Below are 19,979 nucleotides of genomic sequence, written 5' to 3' on the forward strand. Positions count from 1 at the left end.
TTTTTAATGTAAAATCTTAATCTGAGAAGTAACTGGTAACTACAGCTGTCAGATAGAGATAGTTGAGTACAAAGTACAAGATTTCCACTTCTAAAATGTAGTGGAAGTATAAAGTACCTTAATACTGTACTTAAGTACAGTACTTGAGTCCAGGAAGACTCTTCTTAGCATTTCCACACATAAAAACTGAAACGCATCTGCAGTGTCTTCACATCTGTCATCCTGCTGACGTCACTGGGACGTGCAGGTGTCTCCGTCAGCGCGTTAGTGAGGACCTCCTGCAATCAGCCGAACATCTGTCAGCATCAGGAAAACTGCAGAACTCTGCGGGGAAAGACGAGCCGCCGGACTCAGACCTCCGTGAGCAGCACGCACCTTCACAAAGTATTTCACTCCCAACTCACAGACTGAATTCAAAATGCACTCAGGTGGGGTTTTTACTTGTTTTGTGATTTAACCTTCTGACATACAGATAGACTGAATCTAGCATTCTCACATCAGTCTCACACCAGGTCAGGCTGGATGGTAAGCACATGGCACGTCACTTCACTGATTTTTAATGGTAGTCATCTAAGTGAGCTTTGATCACGCCTTCTCCCAGCTCTGCGAATGACATGCTGGCCTGCTGCTCCTCATTAACAGTAAAGGTAAACAGTTATGTGTTGATGAAAAGTGACCAATTAGGAACTTTGCATCCAAATATATCTGAGACTAAAATTCTGACAACACCTTTCAGTCAGCTGGTAATAATAGTAGGACTGTTACTTTAACATAATATGGTGTTTTTACATTTAGATCATTGTAACCACGGATACTAACATTTTCTTTTTCGAACTGTGTTTTATGAAAGTGAATTTTAAATGTATTTTTTTAGTTTGTAATGATTGATTATATCAGTGAATGTCCTCTAAATGATTGGAATAGATTTCCTTAACGAGACCAGTTTTATTTCTTCACTAAAATATATATAAAAAAAATGAGCCAGACAGAAAAAAAAGCAACTATTTCCAGGATTTGTAGTCGATGTAAGAGTAGCTTCTCGCTGCTACAAATGCTGGTATTTCCCGGTGGATTTAATTGTATCCCAAACGAACTGAAACACTTCTAGTTCAATATTCTAGTACTACGAATATTGTTTTATTTGATACTGGATTGCACCGTAAAAATTGTAATTTTAGTGAATGGAGGGTTGCGTTACGGTGCGTTCGATTAGTTGTACTCGGTGCTCTGTTGATAACCCTGTGTGTGACTAGCTAGCAGCTAGCTAGTTACGCAGTAGCAGTTTCGCGTCTGGCAGCTAGTAAAACATTGGACCAATGCCTTAGAAAACACTTTTTCTTTGCCTGCCTCAGATAATATGAATGTTGTCCATTGATTTCAGTGGACGCTATTCATTAGAATAACCGCAAAACACCGATGTTAGCGTTAGAAGGCTTATTATTTTGTAGTGGCCACATTTTCCGTTTTTGGCCGAGCTAGCTAACTAGCTAGCATAGCTACTGTTAATTCAAGATAGCCTGTTAGCAACGCCTATGATGGCACCGCCGGAGAGCGACTCGATAAAGGAAGGTAGGCCGTACACTTCGGTTTTATTGATTGTTTTTGTTATATCAGTGACGTCGAAATCAGACGTTAACAATGTATTTACGCTTGTATGTTTACGCCAATTGTATTAAAATCACAAATTACTTGGCGCTTCGTTTTCCAGATCGTTGGCTTGGTAACTATATCCGGAATGGGCTAATTTAGCTCTTTGGTTAGCTGCCTCGGAGCGGGTTTAAATGGCTAGCTAACATCACCTAAATTCACTTTTTTTAGGGGGTTTGTTACTGGTTCTGTAAAAAAAATCAGCGTGTAGCCGGGTGGCATGTTAGCCAGAGTAACGTCACTAGCTATCAAGCTAAATAAAAGGACACATCTAGCTAACATTAACATTATGAAACCGCTGCCAGTAACAAATTGGCATCTGCTTGTAATGTATACAACGAAGAAGGCTAACTGTCCAGTGTTTGTTTCGGTGTGGCTTGCAGCTAAAATAGCTTATATGTCTTATATTAATCAGACTTTGAGACAGCGATATTAGTTTGATAGTAATGAGCCGCTCATTGATTCGGTAAGGCTTAGTATTGATATTGGAAGGAATCATTTAAACTTAGCTAGGTTATGCTTTATGTCAGAGGACATATAATTAATGTAATATGTACATGTTTCAGGTTATTGCGCCCCTTTGGCCTCGCTGTCAGTATTCATAAAAGATGTATTCTGTGTATGGAGATGTTGATAGTGTAGCTGTTCTGTATTATACAGTGTGAATGAATAAAGTTGGGGCAGTTTAAATGGTGGGCTGGCTGTTCCTCTAGAGGCTCAAACTAATGGAAGTTGTGTGGAGAGGAGCACCTCTTTGGGTCTGGCACTGTATTTTGAGGGTATGTATTGCTTTTAGGGCTGCAAGTAACTGTTATTTTATTAATCTATTGATTATCTTCTTGATTTAATCATTTGGTCCGTGAAATGCCAGAAAAGAGTTTGAAGATCCTGATTTCCTGAAAACCCTCTGATATTCAGTTTACTGTCACAAAAGACAAAGAAACACATCAGCTGACAGACTGGAAGCACAGGATGTTTGGCGTTTTTGCTTGAAAAATGACTTAAATCAACTGATTGATTAATTGACTAATGATTTCAGTCCAACAGTGTCTGCCTCGGTTGTCAAACATTTGCTGTTTCCAGCTTCTCAAATGTGAGTGTTTTTTCATTTTATATCACAATAAACTGAACACCTTTTTGGTTTAGGACAAAAAAAAAAGAAGATATTTGAAGACGTCATCTTGGACTCTCGTGGTCGGGCAGCTTTTTTCTGAGATCTTACAGCTTAAACAATTATTAAATGAATCCAACATCTTAATCAGTGATGGGAATCGTTGTCAGTTGCAGCTCTGAAGTAAACTTATTGATGAATTCACGTTCTTGTTAAGGCACTGGTGTTTTTTTTTTTCCCCCTTGCACTTTATTTTTCCCGGTGGAAGCTGATTGAGCTCCACTCTCCCTTCGGGCCCCGCTGTCCTCCACATTCACACTGTTCCCAAAAAAATTCCAGACATGCTCAGTGGGAACCGAGCGGCGTGACCGCAGAGATCTGCTGCTGGCCGCTGCAGCAGGTGGGCTCCAGCGCCGCCTGATGAGAGCTGTCGAGAGATTGGACCTCGCCGGCCTGTGCTTCGCCTGGACGCTCTCCCAGCCGGGCTGGAGATCCAGACTTTTGCTTTTCAAGTTACAGTCCTTCCTCCCTAAGCTTCGGACCGCTGCCGTCACAGAGATGTGGAAATTAAATGACATGGCAAAATCTAAGAGCAGCCTGTGATGCGCTGTGTTGTGGAGTCGCGGTGTGATGTGATGTACTCTCTCTGGGGTTGTGGAAAGCCTGTGTGATCCCAGGAGCATGGTGCTGATCTGTTTCTCTTTATTGAAACTAAACTCAGGCCAACTCTGTAATAACTCGCAGAACTGCAGGCACAAAACTAACACCTTGCAGCTATTCAGCAATATGAACGTAGTAACAGCTTCATGCATGTAATGTTTGCCTGTTTACATAATATATATATATATATATATATATATATATATATATATATATATATATATATATATATATATATATATATATATATATAGGGCTGTAACTAATGATTATATTTTCACTATCCGTTAATCTGCCAGTGATTTTTATTTATTTCTGGATTAATCTCTTGGTCCGTTCAACGTCACAAAACGTTTAAAAATGCCCGTCAGTGTCCTGCAGCCCAGGATGACGTCATCGGATGTCTTGTTTGTATTCAGTTTACTATAATGAACAAGCAACACATTGTCAAACATCAACCGGTGAACTGTGATCTAAACTTTTATTCATTTGTTATTAAAAAGAAATAGTTGCCAGTTCATTTGCTGTCAGTCAAACTTCAGAGGATCGGCACTTCCTTTGTGGGGATTCAGATCCGATCTTTGCTGTTTTTGCATGCTGGGATTTCTGGCAGCAGCCTAACTGAGGAGATGATCCAGGACTCTGTAGGGAAAAGCCGCAGACAGCGCACACCTGCCCGGGCCGACGGCGCACTGACAGTGAAACAGCGGCGTCGGTCACCGGTAGTCCCGCGGTGACGTCTTCACGTGTCGTGTTTCGTCTGATCAACAGTCCAAAATACATTTAATTCACTGTCACATTAAAAATAAAACCAGCCAAATCTTCTCATCGGAGAAGCTGGAACCAGACACTGTTTCTGCTGGAAAAATGACAGAAACAGTTAATCGATTATCAAACTGGCTGACGATTATCTTTCTGTTGATCAGCTAATCAGTTAATCGCCTGATGGTTCAGACCAAAGCGAGAGAAGGAAATCCCACCTGAACCAAGACGTACATGATAACAAAAATAATCTTGTGATGTCGACTCGGGATGAGCTTTGATGGCATTTCACCGGATTCAAATCCAGGAGCGCTGAAAGGATCGATCAATAAGTCGATAGACGGAAAATCGATTATTCGTTTTAGACATCTTTCATTCAACATTCACCAGTTCCCGTTCTTCCATCGTCTTACATTATAGTAAACTGTTTTATTTTGTCACCTTGTGCTCTGAGGAATTCTGAACTTATTTATTTTTGTTGACATTTTGTACATTAAATGGTAATAATAATAATAATAATAATTGTTAGATGCAGCCCTAAAGTCCAGTGTGGAAACCACGTATCTCATCAAATCCTTGTGATTCCCTCATCGAATCTTATTACGTTTCCCTAACGTCCAACGTTTGCACGTAACTAAAGTGTAGAATAGCTGCCGCCCACCTGCCAGCGGGCCTCCTGTCCAGCGTCAAGGTGTGAATTGCGTTTGGGGCGATGAGATGGGCCCTGGTCAGTGGGAGGCGGCTTTAACCTCCAGGTCGCTCTGATGGAGATCACAGCACCAGCTGATTCTCTTCTTCATGTTGTTAACACGAAGCCGTTCCACTCAAACAGAATCTTACACCTCGGATCTCACGTTCATCGTTTTGTGCCTTTTTTATTCCTGCTGGTTGTTACGGACCAGCTTGTTCGCGGTGACGCTGCTGAACGCGGCTTCAGAGTTCAGTTTATTAAAGTCCGCATGAAACTGCTGCAGAGCTGCTGTCGTGCGCTGTGCTCGGCCACAGTTTTACACCGCAGTGAGGGTCATCAGGGAAGGGTTGGATACCCGGAGTCACCGAGAGCTGAAACGATTCATCGATAATCGACAACTATTTAAATAACCGATATATCGCTGGAGTCATTTTTCCTGCAGAAATACCAACATTAGCTTGTTCCTTTTTTCTGTTTTCTCTGTTTTAATTTAATCGCAAATAGGGCTGCAACTAACGATTATTTTCTAAATCAATCGATTAGTTGTTTGGTCTATAAAATGGTGGAAAATGTCGGTCAGTGTTTTCCAAAGCCCAACATGACGTCGTCAAATGTCAGCGTTCAGTTTCCTGTCACAGAGGAGTCAAGAAACCAGAAAATATTCACATTTAAGAAGCGAAAACTTCTTTAAAAATTACTCAACCCGATTAATCGACTATCTAAATAGTGATTAATTTAATAGTTGACAACTAATCGATTAATCAGCTGATCATTGCAGCTCTAATCACAAACTGTATTAGAGTTACAGCACTTTGTTGATTAGTCGTTTTTGACGAGGGCTGGGGCGATTCATCGAAGTCATCTACGTCATCGATCGTGGAAATACGTCGGTGTGGGGGGGTGAAGGTGAGCAGATTAAAGGTTTGTGAGTAAACACTAAAATAAGGTGGAGAATCACGTAGAATTAAAAAGGTGACATAAGAAATAACCTGCTAGAAACAGGGTAATATATAAATTTATCCTTTCAAATATTATAATATTTTCAACAGACAAATATATGTTTGCTGCAGAATAACGCCCCGCAGTGCTCACTTTAATTATTTAAAAAATATTGAAATATTAATGACACAAGTTTGTGATATTTATTTTGGGTAAATTAATTGTTATATTAATCAAGTAATAAAAAAAATAATCTTTAGAATCATCGATGAATTAGTCGTTAGATTAATCGATAAAGAAAATAACTGTTAGTTGCGGCCTCACAGCCACCTTTGCTTTCACCTCTAAAGAAGTTTAAATAGCTGCTGGTGTGTATCAGCGACCGACAGGAACGATGCCCCTCTGACACTATTATTATTGAGTATTTTCATTAATGATTAATCTACTGATATATCAGAAAACAGTGAAAAATGCCCGGTACAATTTCCCATAGTGCAAGTTGATGTATTCAGATTTTTTGTTTTGTCCAACCAACAAAATATTCAGCGTATTCACACCGAACCACCGCTCTGCTCTCTCTCAGCCTAGACTCTGCATGGCGACGGACTGGCAGCAGTGGGAGTGAGCAGCCAATCAGCCAAGGCCACCGGTAGCAACATGGCGTCCCGTCAGAGGAACTCGGTCCGGATCCTGTCCAGCCGGGAGCGAGGCTCCCAGACCTTTGGCTCGCAGAGGCTCCTGCAGCTGCTGGTGGAGGAGAAAGTCCGCTGGATGAAATGGCAGAGTCAGGTATGTATCTACTGAGGGGAAATAACTCGTTAGTTGGGCGCAATTACTCGTTTTACTCCAGTATTAATTCAGATATGGAGTTTTTCCCCCACACGAGGTAAACAAGAAGTAATCTTACGTCACGAATAAGTCACTTCTACCTGAAAGAGCCGACGGCCATCTTACCGAGTCGCACCTGTAACAGTTTCAACACGGCACGAGTCAGAACCGAATGCCTTCAGATCCACGTAAAGACTGAAACGTGAGATTAAATGTGCGTCTTGTTCCACCTTCTAACATCAATGTAATAAATGTATTATCTCAGTCTTCATCCCTTATGCACACAGAAACTAAAATCAGTGTAATAAAATATGAAACGCTGTGAAAGAGACAATTTTAAGGTTATAAAATCGTACAACCACAGTAATAATCTGACCAACAGTCTCTCCTTACGTTTTAATTTTTCATTCATGCCGACTGTGGACGAATAAATGAATATCCAGTCAAACTCTTCACATACAGCATGAGAGCTAACAGGAAGTGAACTTAACATCCTGTCATTAGTGTGCTCAGTCAAACGGGAAGTAAATGGACTGTAGCGCCTTTCTATTCAAAGTGCTTCAACTACACATCACATTCACCCCGTTCACACAGCTTGAGTTGAAAGCAGTTCGGGTTCAGTGTCTTGCCCACGGAAGGGAAGTCGGGATCGAACCGCCGACCTTCCGATTGGTGGACGACCCGCTCTCCCACTAAGCCACAGTCGCCCCAGACGACGAAGCAGACTTAACTCTCTCATAACATGAAGTGACGAAACTGATGGGAAAATGTGTCGCTGAGAAGAGGAAGCGAGCGATGGTCAGCAAGTTTTAAAATCCACCAGTGACGCAGAAAACACTCGATCATAATTCTGTGTGTGTGTGTGTGTGTGTGTGTGTGTGAGTGAAAAGAGCTTTAGAAGTCATCATTGAAGGTTTGGTCTGAGCTGCATTATAGTTTTGAATGTAGGGATGTTGCAGCGTGCTGTGCTACACGGCTGTGAGCTGCCAGGTTTACTGAAACAAAAGGAAAGAATACCGGCCGCTCACGGGGGGGAAACGGTTAACTCCAGGTGAATGCCAGGTGAATTATAAACTGTAGAAAAGGGGGGGGTGGCCTTTTTCTTACTTCAGGCACACTCGCACCAAGCCAAGGATGTAGTTAAAAATGCCTTTTATTGATTAGCGCAAGTCAGAGTCTCAAAATGTCACAAAGGAGAAAACGGCGAGCAGTTCGGACCCTCGCTGGGTCTTCCTCGGGGCGTGGCTGGGAAGAGTCCACCTGAGTGGGAGGCCGTGGTTCCTCATATAACCTCAAACGTTGACAACATACCTGCGTATGTTGCACCTGGGTGGTGCGCACGTAAAGACAACTAAACGCATCAGATGAGGCGAGGCAGGGAAAGACCGTAAGGTATCTGCCACCTGACATCGAGCAGATACTGCAAGAAATTACAAAACCTCAGAGAACAAACGGCAGACTTCACCGCAGCGGTGAGCGAACGGCAAACGGCGGCCCCCGGGCCAGAGCTTTCCCTTTCATTGTTCAACACATTCACATGATTTTCCATGAATCTGCCACAGATAAGAATGTAAACACAAGGCTTGTGTAAATGTGGCCTGTTGTGTGTTTGGTGGTCATGACTTGCGCGGTATGGACTCAGCCTTGATACACGGTGCGCGCTCTGCCAGGTGAGCTACGGGGGGTCCGTTTAACGTAATGTTGATTTGATACTCACATGGACATCATCATGTGATCACGCTCACTAACTGAATAATTAAATATCAACCACCAGCTCATTTATATTTACAGGTGTGCTCACGCCCTCGCCCTCACCTGAGGGAGGGGGCGTGGTCACGTCCATGTAGAGTAAAGGAACAACTGGGAACCAGATGTGCGGTTATGTTCTTCTGTCTTCTTGTGCAGATTATTGATGGATTAGTGTGCGAGCCTTCTGATGACTGCAGGATTTACCTCCGGGCTTTTGAATTGTTCCTTTTAGCTCGCCGTACCTAACAAATTGAGCCGGGCGATATCAACAGCATACACACTGATCGCGATACAACATTTAATTGATTAGGAAAATTAGAAACTTCAACATGCTGCCGATAAGTTACATTGACAACGTACTAGTTTATTTGTACTGTATAGCGCCTTTCAACAACAAGGTAATTCAAAGTGATTTACAGAAAACAGAAAATATATAAAAGAAACAAGGCAACAAAGTCAAAAGGCACATTTAAATAGTTAAGTAGTAAATTATAAAAAAATTAAATAGAGGATAAACATAAGCTAAAATAAAACAATTAAAACAGGAGATTAATTATTACAGTGTAGGGCAAGATATGAATAAATAGTCCCAAATCTGATTTAATAAAAAGCAAACAGAAAAGTCTTAAGCCCTGATTTAAACGAACTGAGTTGTAGCAGATCACGTTTTCTGGGAGTTTGTTCCAGATATGTGGAGCATAAAAACTGAAAGCTGCTTCTCCAGGTTTAGTTTGGACTCTGGGACAGAGTAACAAACCAAAATCTAGACAGGAACAAAGCTGTTTCTAACCAATCACGTGTCAGTCTTTGAGGAACAGAAAGTCCCCTTCCCAAAAAAAGGCACAGTGGGGTTAGCCGAGTTAAACGCACCGCATGCTGCCGAGTAGCGAGTGTCTCAGAGAAACCCCCCCGCGGCAGGCTGGGGTCTGATGTTAGGAGGATCCCCGTTAGCGTTACGCAACACAACAGAAGTAGTGACTTAGTCGATATTGATATTTATCACGATATAAATTGATATGACGTTCATTATTTCGAGCCTGCTCTCCAGTTTCACATCGTGTTGATGTTTACATGAGGCCATGAGACTCGTCCTGTTGAGGTTTCGTAACGGCTGCTCGCACGCAGTGATTTGGACTTAACGTCACGAGAAGACTTCGCTGAAAGCTGATATACAATAATATTGAATTAATAGCCGTGTTGGTTACTCGCCGGCGTGGCTATTGGCTGCCAGTAACGCCGTGATGATGATGATGTAAGTGCTGCTTCAGCTCTGACGGACACCGTGACGTTACAGAATCGGATGAAGACTCGCTAACATTTTAAAACAAAACACATGCGAGGGGAAATGCAGTTCACTGTGATACAATGACTACAAGCTGCTTCAGACATTAATATTCAAACTGTAGCCACTGACGTGAGCACATTTTGTCTCACTTTGAGTTAACAAACGGGGGAAACTAAACACTGTCACTGGTGTGTTTCAAACCAAAATGAGCCAGACTCCTAGCCGACCGTCAGCCCCGTCTCTGTCCTCCACCTCCCGCCGGTCCTCTCTGCACCAACACTGGTCTTATTGTGCCTGTACCTCTAAAGCCAGGGTCAGACCACGAGACTATTCAGATGTCGCCCAGTGAGGCCTGGTCACAATTAATGTCCAGTCTCTGTTCAGTCCAGGCTGCAGACCAGGAACGAAGACCAGGGGTCACAAACAACCCAGATCTGTCTGTGAGACACATTTTCAGCTAATTATGTGTTAGCAAAATAAGTGCTCTGCCTTTTAGGGCCGAGTGATGTTTTGATGAAATTGTTGGTGATGTGTGGCAGACTCTGCTGCGCTGTCGTAATTGATAGCAGCTGCGGGACAGGATGAATCACCTGACACACATTTCAGCATGATTATTTGCTTAACATAAATGAAAACAAATCACAAATTAGATCCACGTCGGTAGCTCAGAGACGTTTGGTACAGAATCCTCAACATTATTACATTTAAAAACGTTTAGACCTTCACGTGTTCTTCAGATGGAAACTTTATTGTAACTCGTCCATGTGAGAAATTATTCCCCTGCACAGACGGTGTCATGGGACAGAGTGAAAATAAGACTAAATAAATCAGGACCGGGCAGAAGGACAAAAACTCGACTTACTGTCAACTTCACCTGAGACTCTGTTACATCCGCTGGTTAGCTCTTTTCTTCTGGAACAGAGCCGTAACTTTCCCAAAGAGGTGAATTTGAATTCCTGTTTGATGCAGTCAGTTTATTGTGGATTTTCCCGGCCTTTAACCCGGTCTTGACTGCTATCTGCTGGACTTTGAGAGTAGTGTATCTATTATCTATATATTTAATATTTCCTCCATTTAAAACAAATAGTCTATTATTACGTGTTATCTGTAACGTACAAATTGAACATATGTTTGAAAAAGCCATTAAAAGCAACAGTATGCTAAAACATTGTCTACTCTCTTCGTGGTGAATAAGCTGCAGTTTGTATTATAAATGTACAGTACTTGTAAAGTCTTTTTCCTCACCTTTAACTGAAGTCCGATTGGTTTTTGGATCCAGAACGGACTTCATTAACGTACGGTTCACCTAGGTTTGATTTAATACTGTTCTCTTCCCTTTATTGGCTAGTACAGAGGTTTTCTCCAGAACTACTACATAGTTGAATCTACTTAACCGAGTGTAAAATTGTTTGTGTCCCTGATAGAAAGTGGAGCTGCCGGACAGCCCTCGGTCAACGTTCCTGCTGGCATTCAGCCCCGACAGGTGAGATTATCCGCACACACTTTGAAACGTAGAGAATATTTCAGAAATCACTCTGGAAATGTGTTTATTTGACCTGGGACTCGGTAAGACTAAAATGGTCGACTGATTTGTAGTAAATACAGTGAGTATTTCGGTTCCAGCTGATTTTAGCACCTTGTAGCTGGAAGAGCAAAAGGCTTGTTCTTAATGACGCGTGAGCTTGATTCCTCAGTGAGATTTGCATGCTGGCTGTGTGTTTACACAGCTGACAGACAAGCATTTGTTTATAAGCGAGTCAGTTATCACCGGTGAAGACGAAGAAGTACTATTTATTGAATAGTTCTTTAATGATAGCACTGTGAACTCTTTGCTTCTCATTAGGACCCTTATGGCTTCCACACATGTCAACCACAACATTTACATAACGGAGGTGAAGACTGGAAAGTGCCTACATTCCTTAGTGGGCCACCGTAGAACCCCCTGGTGTGTGACCTTTCACCCCACAATTCCCGGCCTGGTGGCCTCTGGGTGCCTTGATGGCGAAGTCCGCATCTGGGATCTGCATGTGAGTATCGCCCTCTGAAGTAGCGTAACAGGTAGAGCCTTCCTCTGAGGTCCTATACTAAGTAACGTGACCCTGTGGAGTACAAAATGATGTAGTATCGTCCTTTTACTTTCGTCCATTTTGTCCTTTAGGTTTAACTGACTAGACTACCTCAAATTATGTTTCCTTTTTATGTGTTCTGTGTCGCAGTTATTGATTTTATTTTGATGAAGTGTGTCTTACTTTTCCCCTAGAGATTTGTAGTTACAACAATAAGTCAATTAATCGATTAGTCAATCAAAAGAAAATTAATCAGCAACTATTCTGATAATCGATAAATCGTTTGACCTAATTTTTTTTTAACAACACAAACTCAAATGTGAGAATTTGCTTCTTTTCTTGGTCTTATAGTAAACTGAATATCTTTGGGTTTTGGACTGTTGGTCGGACAAGACAGTAGATGACATCTCCTTGGACTCTAGGATATTGTGATGTGCATTTTTCACAGTTTTTTAAACATTTTATAGACCAAATGATCCTTCGAGAAATGAATTGATAATGAAAATAATTGTTTGTTGCGGCCCTAGAGATTTGCACTACTATATAAGACACACATTTCCGTCATCTGAAGCCTCTCAATCATTGCGGTGAAATGATCTCTAAGAGTGAAATACAAAACTGCGCTTGCTTGCTCAACATACAGTGATTTTAAAAATACCAATTTAAGGATTTGCACAGTCAGTTCTGAAGTTGAGAAAATAACCATTTTAAATGCACTCGTATTTGATTATGTGCAGTGATAACGAAGCGTATGTGTACTTTCTGCAGGGCGGTAGTGAGAGTTGGTTTACAGAGAGCAATGTTGCCATTGCATCCCTGGCCTTCCACCCGACTGCTCAGCTCCTCCTCATCGCCACCAACAACGAGCTCCACTTCTGGGACTGGAGCCGGCCAGAGCCCTTCGCCGTGGTCAAGACGGGCAGTGACACGGAGAGAGTCCGGTGGGTTGGATCGGACAGAGCAGCTGCGGTGGCTTTAAGAGTTAGCCAGTGAGGTTTAGAGAGTAAGAGTCGGCACATTTGGCTGCAAGTCGACCGTACTGTACCAACAGCATTCGTCCATGTCACTGTGGTGGACGGTGCTTGCACTTACAAGAATTATACTTACTATAATAACCCATTTCAGAATCAGAAACACTTTATTGATCCCCGAAGGGAAACTCTTTGTTACAGCAGCTCGCCTTTACGTCAGTGCACAGGAGAAAGTACTAGCAAAAATATAATACAACACACTATAAAAACTATAAAACAGGTCAGAAAATAAATTAAGTACCAGGTGAGTATAAGTATAAGTATAAAATAAGTGTGAAGTACCAAGTGGTAGAGTTTCCATGACTCAGCATTGTTTTTTTGTAAAGTAAGAGTTGCATATCTGATTTATGTTTTACTCTCGAATTCCCTAAAAACGCAAAGCAGCTCAAAGAACTTTATTTTTAATTTAGCCTCCTTTCGAAATATATTTTTCTTTTTCAACAGCGAACCATATCATATACCATACAGTGTTTCCAACAGAATACATTAATACATATTTCTAGTAGGTTATTTCTTATTACTTTAATCTGCTGACCTTGCTGTTCCCTTCAGTTCTCTTTTCCCCCACACACCTACACCTCTGGTCTGCTGCACAAACACCTGCTTGCCCCGCCTCTTTCTGTTTCGCTCTCCCTGTATGTATCTGCTCTGTTGTCTTCGTCAACAATATGTTTTATAAAGTCGCCTCAAAAAAACTCACGTTTTTGGATTTTTTCAGCAGGTGAGCCGCGTGTGGAGGGGGCTTGTTATTAATGATATTGAAACAATCGAAATCTCCAGGTGCACATACAAGCTTTTACAAAACAACTGCTTAGGTAGGCCTACATTAAATAGGAGACTCTCTCTCTCTCTCTGTGTTTCTCGGCAGAGCATGTGCGATTGTCAGTAGTCGACACGAAAGGGGTAGAGCGAGGGAGATTGTCCACTAGTTAATCGATCGCGGATAGCGTCGTTCTCTCAGATGGATAAAAAAAAAAAAATTTTAATTGATATACCTGAGTGGCCCACCCAGGTAAACTCTGAGTGGGAAACACTGCCATGTCATAACCATACCTTTTTATTTACTTACATTGGCAGAGAGAACCAGGCCTTTATCTGGGACAGGCTTGTATAAGAACCAGGCCTTTATTTCTTATTTCCCTTGTTTCCTCGGTGCTTCCTCCATGTTTACCTGTTGTCTTGATAAATTCAGTATAATATCCATTTCCCCAGCACTAATTCCAACAACACAGTCATGTCAGGTATTGACTTTGACTTTTTCCCCGAGTGGTGTTACCATGAATGAAACACTTTCCTTTTTATATTTAGGCTATTAATGTGAAAAATGTCAGGAAGTGTTGAGTTTTGTTGACGGTAGCTGGACATGGATCAGGAGTATGGCGCAAAAGAAACAACTGGAATGAATGAGAATGAAAACATGCATTTCTGTTAAAAATAGAAAGTTTTCTGAGCAGAGTGGTAAGTATGTCTCTGTTGTTGTACTGATGAGTTAGTGCTGTGGAAATGGATATTCTGAATTTACCAAGTGAGCTGCTGTTATATGCTACAGATAACTCCACCCCACTAAAAGTTTTTTTGCCCGGACTTTATTAGCGACCGGCCTTTTATTTGTTTGTGCTGACCACTTTATTATTTGAATACTGGTAAAAAGCACAAACACATTAACAAAACCTTGTGATTTCCTTTGTCATTTATTTGTACACATTGTTCCTTTCAGGTTGGTGAGGTTTGACCCTCTTGGTCACAACCTACTGACAGCGATAGTGAATCCGTCCAATCAGCAGGTGAGCGCTGTTGTCTGCGTTTCTGTTGTTAATCACTGGTTGAATGGAGTTCTCACAGCTGTTAACTCTCTTTCAGAATGAGGAGGACTCGGAGGTTCCTATGGACAGCGTTGAGATGCCTCACTTCCGTCAGCGCTCTTTCTTGCCTTCCCAACCAGTTCGCCGCACGCCCATCCTCCACAACTTCCTCCACATCTTGTCGTCTCGCTCCCCAGGGGCTCAGACGGGCGGTGAGCAGCCACGCCCTCTCGGTGAAAACGGAAGCAATGTCGGAGAATCTCCCAGCATGCCTCTGGCCCAGTACCCCACCTCTGAACGTGGGCCTCTCTTCCCGGGCTGCACCCAGCACCTGGGCATGGTTTGTCTGTGCAGTCGCTGCTCCACCAATCGCAACCCTTCCCTGGCTGCCAATGCGACCCCCTCTGATCCCAGGGTGTCATCTGATAGTCCCCAGCCCCCCCCAGCTTCCACTTTCTCTTCGGCCCGTACAGAGCCCAGACAGCCCCCAGAACGACCCTCTGCCTTTACCTCAGTCTACTACAGTGCCGGCACTTCTCTTAATCCCACTGCACCGAGCGGCGTCGAGCCGCACTCCACCTCGAGGCCAGGACCTGATTGGACACGCAGCCTGCTAAATATGAGGGAAAGTGGGGTTGGTCCAGTTATGCTGCCTCCCAGAACCTCCTCTTCCTCCATCAGCCTCCTTTCAGTGCTCCGTCAGCAGGACGGCTCCTCTCAGTCCCCTGTCTACACCTCTGCATCTGAAGGACGGGGTTTCCCCCGAGGAGAGGGAGAGCCTGGGGCCAGAGATGGTTCCGGTACAAGCAGCGGGCATCATCCATTTTGGGATGGCTCTCGCAGCAACACGGCCTCCTTCCGCAATGTGCTGCAGTGCAACCTGAGCCGCTACTTCATGGAGTTTGACCGCATGCAGGACCTGGAGCCACCGTTAGGGGGCAGCATGGCGGATGGAAGTCAGGAGCAGAGCCAAGAGTTGCTGAATAATAACATGGACCCAGAGAGACCTGGGCCTTCCTCATCTTCCTCCACCTCCTCCCCTACTATAATCCACTACCAGCCTCCTCTCCCCCCTCCCCCTGCCTCCCACAGCCTGGAGAACAATGTTCCTCCCCCGTCCTCCCGAGGCCATCTGAACCGCTGCCGGGCCTGCCACAACCTGCTGACCTTCAACCATGACTCTCAGCGCTGGGAGCGCACCAACCAAGCCTCCTCCACCTCTGCGTCCACTCTGGAGCCCTCCTCTTCATCCCCCTCCTTCCCTTCTTCTTCTTCTTCCCCTTGGCAGCCTGAGGAGAGCAGGAGGACACTAGAAGCCCAACCCCAAGAGAGGAGGGCACCTCCAGAGCCCAGCGAGCAGCCACCTCCCTCTGGAGGTGGAGGAGCAGGAACAGTGGCCTTCCCGATAGCCCCATCTCCCAGCCAGTCTGGAGAGCAGACAGTGGGTTTGGTGTACAACCAGGACACAGCGCAGTGGGAGAGGGTGTACCGTCAGGCCGCTGCCGGCAGATCAGCAGAGCCACCGGAGGCCTTAAGCCAAGAAATGCCTGTTGATCCCCCAGATGAGGACTCCCTGAGGAGGTACGATCTCTTTGTGTCACCACTTTCATTGTCAGTGGCAAATACCAGCATACCTACACTCTCACTTTGAATTAAAGTCACAATAATCACTGAAAGTGTCTGAGATTCAAGTGATTACCACATTTGTGTGATAAGTAGACATTTATATCTGGCTTTGGGTTAATCTTAGTTTGGGGCAAGGCTGACATCTCTGTTTCACAGCCTGTCAACCATTGGTTGACTTATGGCTGACATGCTGTTGAACATCTACTTTTAGCCACAGGGTGAGTTAAATATAAACATTTATTCAAATTATTTTGTTCAGTAATTATCTCTAGTCATAATATCTGTCCTTCTGTTTCTTATGACTACAGGCGACTGTTGGAATCATCTCTGTTATCGTTGTCTCGCTATGACATGTCAGGATCAAGAGACCATCCCATTTACCCCGATCCAGCCAGGTAGACAAATACACTTCATTTACCCCGATCCAGCCAGGTAGACAAATACACTTCATTTACCCCGATCCAGCCAGGTAGACAAATACACTTCATTTACCCCGATCCAGCCAGGTAGACAAATACACTTCATTTACCCCAATCCAGCCAGGTAGACAAATACACTTCATTTACCCCAATCCAGCCAGGTAGACAAATACACTTCATTTACCCCAATCCAGCCAGGTAGACAAATACACTTCATTTACCTCGGTCCAGCCAGGTACACTACTCCCTGCTTACTGTAGCCCAGATAGTTTCATGTAATGTAGCATTACTCATCTAGACGGTTTGTTTTTCTAACATATTTAAAGCTGTTGCAGGGATTTGTTGAATTAGCAGTCGTCATTGCGATTGCCATTTTCTGGAGGGACTGAGTCATTGCGGGACGAAGGGCTTGTGATTTTATAAACTGCGCAGTCAGCAGTTACAGTAGTTGGAAAGGCTGACTCTGTGGCACGGAGCTCCCTCTGTTTTACAAGTTAATACAACCTTGTAATTATTTTGTTTAACAACTTTCAGACTGAGCTGTAGGACTTCTCCTTGTCTGCATTAAATTATTGCCCACAGGCTCTGCAGTACACACACTTCTTATAACAGTGGATAAAAGCCTGTGCCAGGGCAGAATGCCAGGGGTCACTGAGTTTGTAGACCGGTCTCTCTTCCCCATCGAAACAATCACTGGTTCTGACATTAGATATGACACTAGGGATTAGACCAAAAAGTTTGGGATTTGCCTCTCTGATGGTATAATGAGATTTTACCTAAGACTAACAATTAAAATATGGTTAAGACACCCACCTTTCTGTTTCTGAGGTTTTCTTCTCATGAGGTTCAGGAAATTGGAACAAAACAGAGCAATTCCTGACTGACTACAGAAAACGGTTTCTACTGTCAGTCATACGCTGACAGTATTCTTACTTTTACGCCCACTTTTGAAGTTTGTATAAAGAATGAACCCGAACCCGTCCTCCGTGTTGTCCAGGCTTTCTCCAGCTGCTTACTACGCCCAGAGGATGATCCAGTATCTGTCGCGGCGGGACAGCATTCGTCAGCGTTCGCTTCGCTACCAGCAGAACCGCCTGCGGGCCATGTCGTCTTCATCAGACAGCCCGGCCAGCAACCCGTCCAACTCCATGGACAACAGTGATGTGGACTTTGAGGAGCTGGAGTAAGTTTCATTTTGTATCTTTTAACATGGGTTAAACTTGTTTTTAATCACATGAAACATAACAAACTGAGCCTCATCCTATTCAGCCGAGTGCGGACGTTGTCTGAGGCAAGAGGAGGAAGAAAAACAAAACTAAGCAAAGCTGGTTTCTATCAAAAGCGTAGCTCTAGGGAGTTGAAGCGTTATGGCATGCAAGTGGTTGATTTGTGCCAAGACAACTGGAAACTGATGTCACACTGTCACGCCGTCTTCTTTCAAAACACAAAGCTCATTGTGCTGTGGAGTTTATACTGCTGTAATGTTACATGCTGCTTCATCACCTATAATGTTATGAGTAGGGATGTCCCGAGTTTTATTTAGACCCGATCTGAGTCCTTTAATATGTTATCTGCCGATAGTCTGATCTGATACTTAATTTTGACTTAAATGATGATTAAATATGTATCTGACACATTGAAATAACAGCTGTAGAAACTAAATCTGACACACCTTATTTTCACAAACTACTTGATCTGAATACTGAAGGTCCTGAGTCAAAAATATTAAGTTTATAAGCTTAAATTATTTATATAAAATGAATGAAAGATTAACTGACAGAATGCTCAGACTCCTGAAATTCATTTTAACCGGTGAACACAGCGGTCTGCGCCGGCTAAACATGAGCAGCTACAACCTGAATGTTTTGTACTCTCGCTTCTCGCTCTTTGCTAAAGAGAATTCGCATCAGAGTTCAGCGAATCTGTGCATTTTGCCAACCAGTCGCTCGCCGGTGCACCTGAATAATTTTCTATATTCACAACATAGACTGTATATAAAGATGGACGACTTGACAGCTCCCTAAAAGTGAAGCCAGAACATCTGGATCGCCCCCTGGTGGCGGGCTGCAGTACAGGTCATAAGCCCCGCCCCCTCCATGTTAGCGGCCGGGACACGAGCCAAACTAAAAACTCAAAGCTCACGTCAGATAAAGATGGTTTCTGTCAGTTTAGGTCGTTCTTATCACGCTGATGTTTGTTCAGGTGTTCATATTCTGATAAGTTCGGTTTAAATTAGTTATCTGATGCTATAATAAGCGGGTTTCACGTCATGATTGACAGCTGAGCTCTGCTCGCGATTGGGTCGGCCGGGTGTGTGGGCGGGACCTCGATACCGCGGCTCCACCCCCGATCACTACTGCGCAGACTCTGGCTCCAAATGACGTCACCAGCGCAAGACGGCAGCTCCCGTATCCGGGACGTTTTGGCTTCATTTAGTACAGCGGCAGGAAGTGGAGACGCGGCGGCCATCTTTATATACAGTCTGTGAGCTACACACTCTAATGTTCACTTGGAGATGCAGCGACATGCAAAGCAAAAGCTAAAAGCTTTAAACGGGTTTTTCTACATTTTCAGCACAACCAGTATTTTGTCAGGAGGAGATAATGGTGTTCTTTCTTCTTTCTTTTAATTGTTTTCTATTTCTTTGATTTATTGGTACAGAAGGTATGTCTTTCCTAGCGTACAACCTGCGCTGTGTACTAAAGCAATGCAGCACGTAGTGGCGTTCTTCTTTGTAACCTCACCATCCTCTTTTATCCAGTGATAATGGAGACAGAGCGAGGCACAGGACGCCACGTAACGCCAGGATGTCTGCACCCTCGCTGGGTCGCTTTGTCCCACGGTGAGTCAGCAACTTTAACTCTTTTCTGCTTCCTCTGTGCAGAACAACCTTCAGACCCTGTCCTCTTTTTTTTCAAACAATATCAATAAGGATCCTTGGAGTTCGGACGATGAAGGAATACCTGAGCTTGTACTATGTAGCTCTGGATGAGCAAGTTTTAGTTTTAAATGGTTTCAGTTTTCATTGTTACGTGTGCAGAATTTAAATACAGAAATAATTTCTGGTTCTCAGTCCAGGTTTGGTTTTTCTGTTTTTGTCCTGTTCTGCTCCAGGCGTTTCCTCCTCCCTGAGTATCTGCCCTATGCTGGGATCTTCCATGAAAGAGGGCAGCCTGGCCTGGCCACACACTCCTCTGTCAACAGAGTACTCGCTGGTAAACACACACACTTTGCACCGCTACCAAAAATACCTTTTTAGGTTTGGAAAAAAAAACACCAGCTACAAGCCAAATGCTGATAAGGTTTGGTGCATGTTGTTCAGTTTCCCCACTATATTTTGTTTGAGTATTCAGCCCTAACGTC

At 43.5% G+C, this 19,979-nt stretch overlaps 1 protein-coding gene across 5 annotated transcripts in view; it reads left to right on the plus strand.

The window, feature by feature from the left end:
• Positions 1–1,231: 1,231 nt before the first annotated feature.
• ambra1b (autophagy/beclin-1 regulator 1b) overlaps positions 1,232–19,979 on the plus strand; it is a 39,503-nt gene continuing 20,755 nt past the window's right edge. The window contains exons 1-12 of one of the 5 annotated variants that reach the window (XM_044192212.1): positions 1,232–1,569; positions 2,687–2,740; positions 6,394–6,599; positions 11,097–11,155; positions 11,516–11,699; positions 12,507–12,679; positions 14,487–14,553; positions 14,630–16,152; positions 16,506–16,592; positions 17,614–17,799; positions 19,378–19,458; positions 19,731–19,831. In XM_044192212.1, coding sequence (XP_044048147.1) covers positions 6,468–6,599; positions 11,097–11,155; positions 11,516–11,699; positions 12,507–12,679; positions 14,487–14,553; positions 14,630–16,152; positions 16,506–16,592; positions 17,614–17,799; positions 19,378–19,458; positions 19,731–19,831 — 2,593 coding nt within the window. In that variant the 5' untranslated portion in view covers positions 1,232–1,569; positions 2,687–2,740; positions 6,394–6,467. Of the gene's footprint in view, positions 1,570–2,360; positions 2,427–2,686; positions 2,741–3,869; positions 5,778–6,393; positions 6,600–11,096; positions 11,156–11,515; positions 11,700–12,506; positions 12,680–14,486; positions 14,554–14,629; positions 16,153–16,505; positions 16,593–17,613; positions 17,800–19,377; positions 19,459–19,730; positions 19,832–19,979 lie in introns of those variants that run through there. The other 4 variants (XM_044192211.1, XM_044192209.1, XM_044192213.1 and 1 more) reach the window with 4 other exon arrangements.

The sequence above is a fragment of the Siniperca chuatsi genome, linkage group LG4 (assembly GCF_020085105.1).
Source record: "Siniperca chuatsi isolate FFG_IHB_CAS linkage group LG4, ASM2008510v1, whole genome shotgun sequence".
NCBI lineage: Eukaryota > Metazoa > Chordata > Actinopteri > Centrarchiformes > Sinipercidae > Siniperca > Siniperca chuatsi.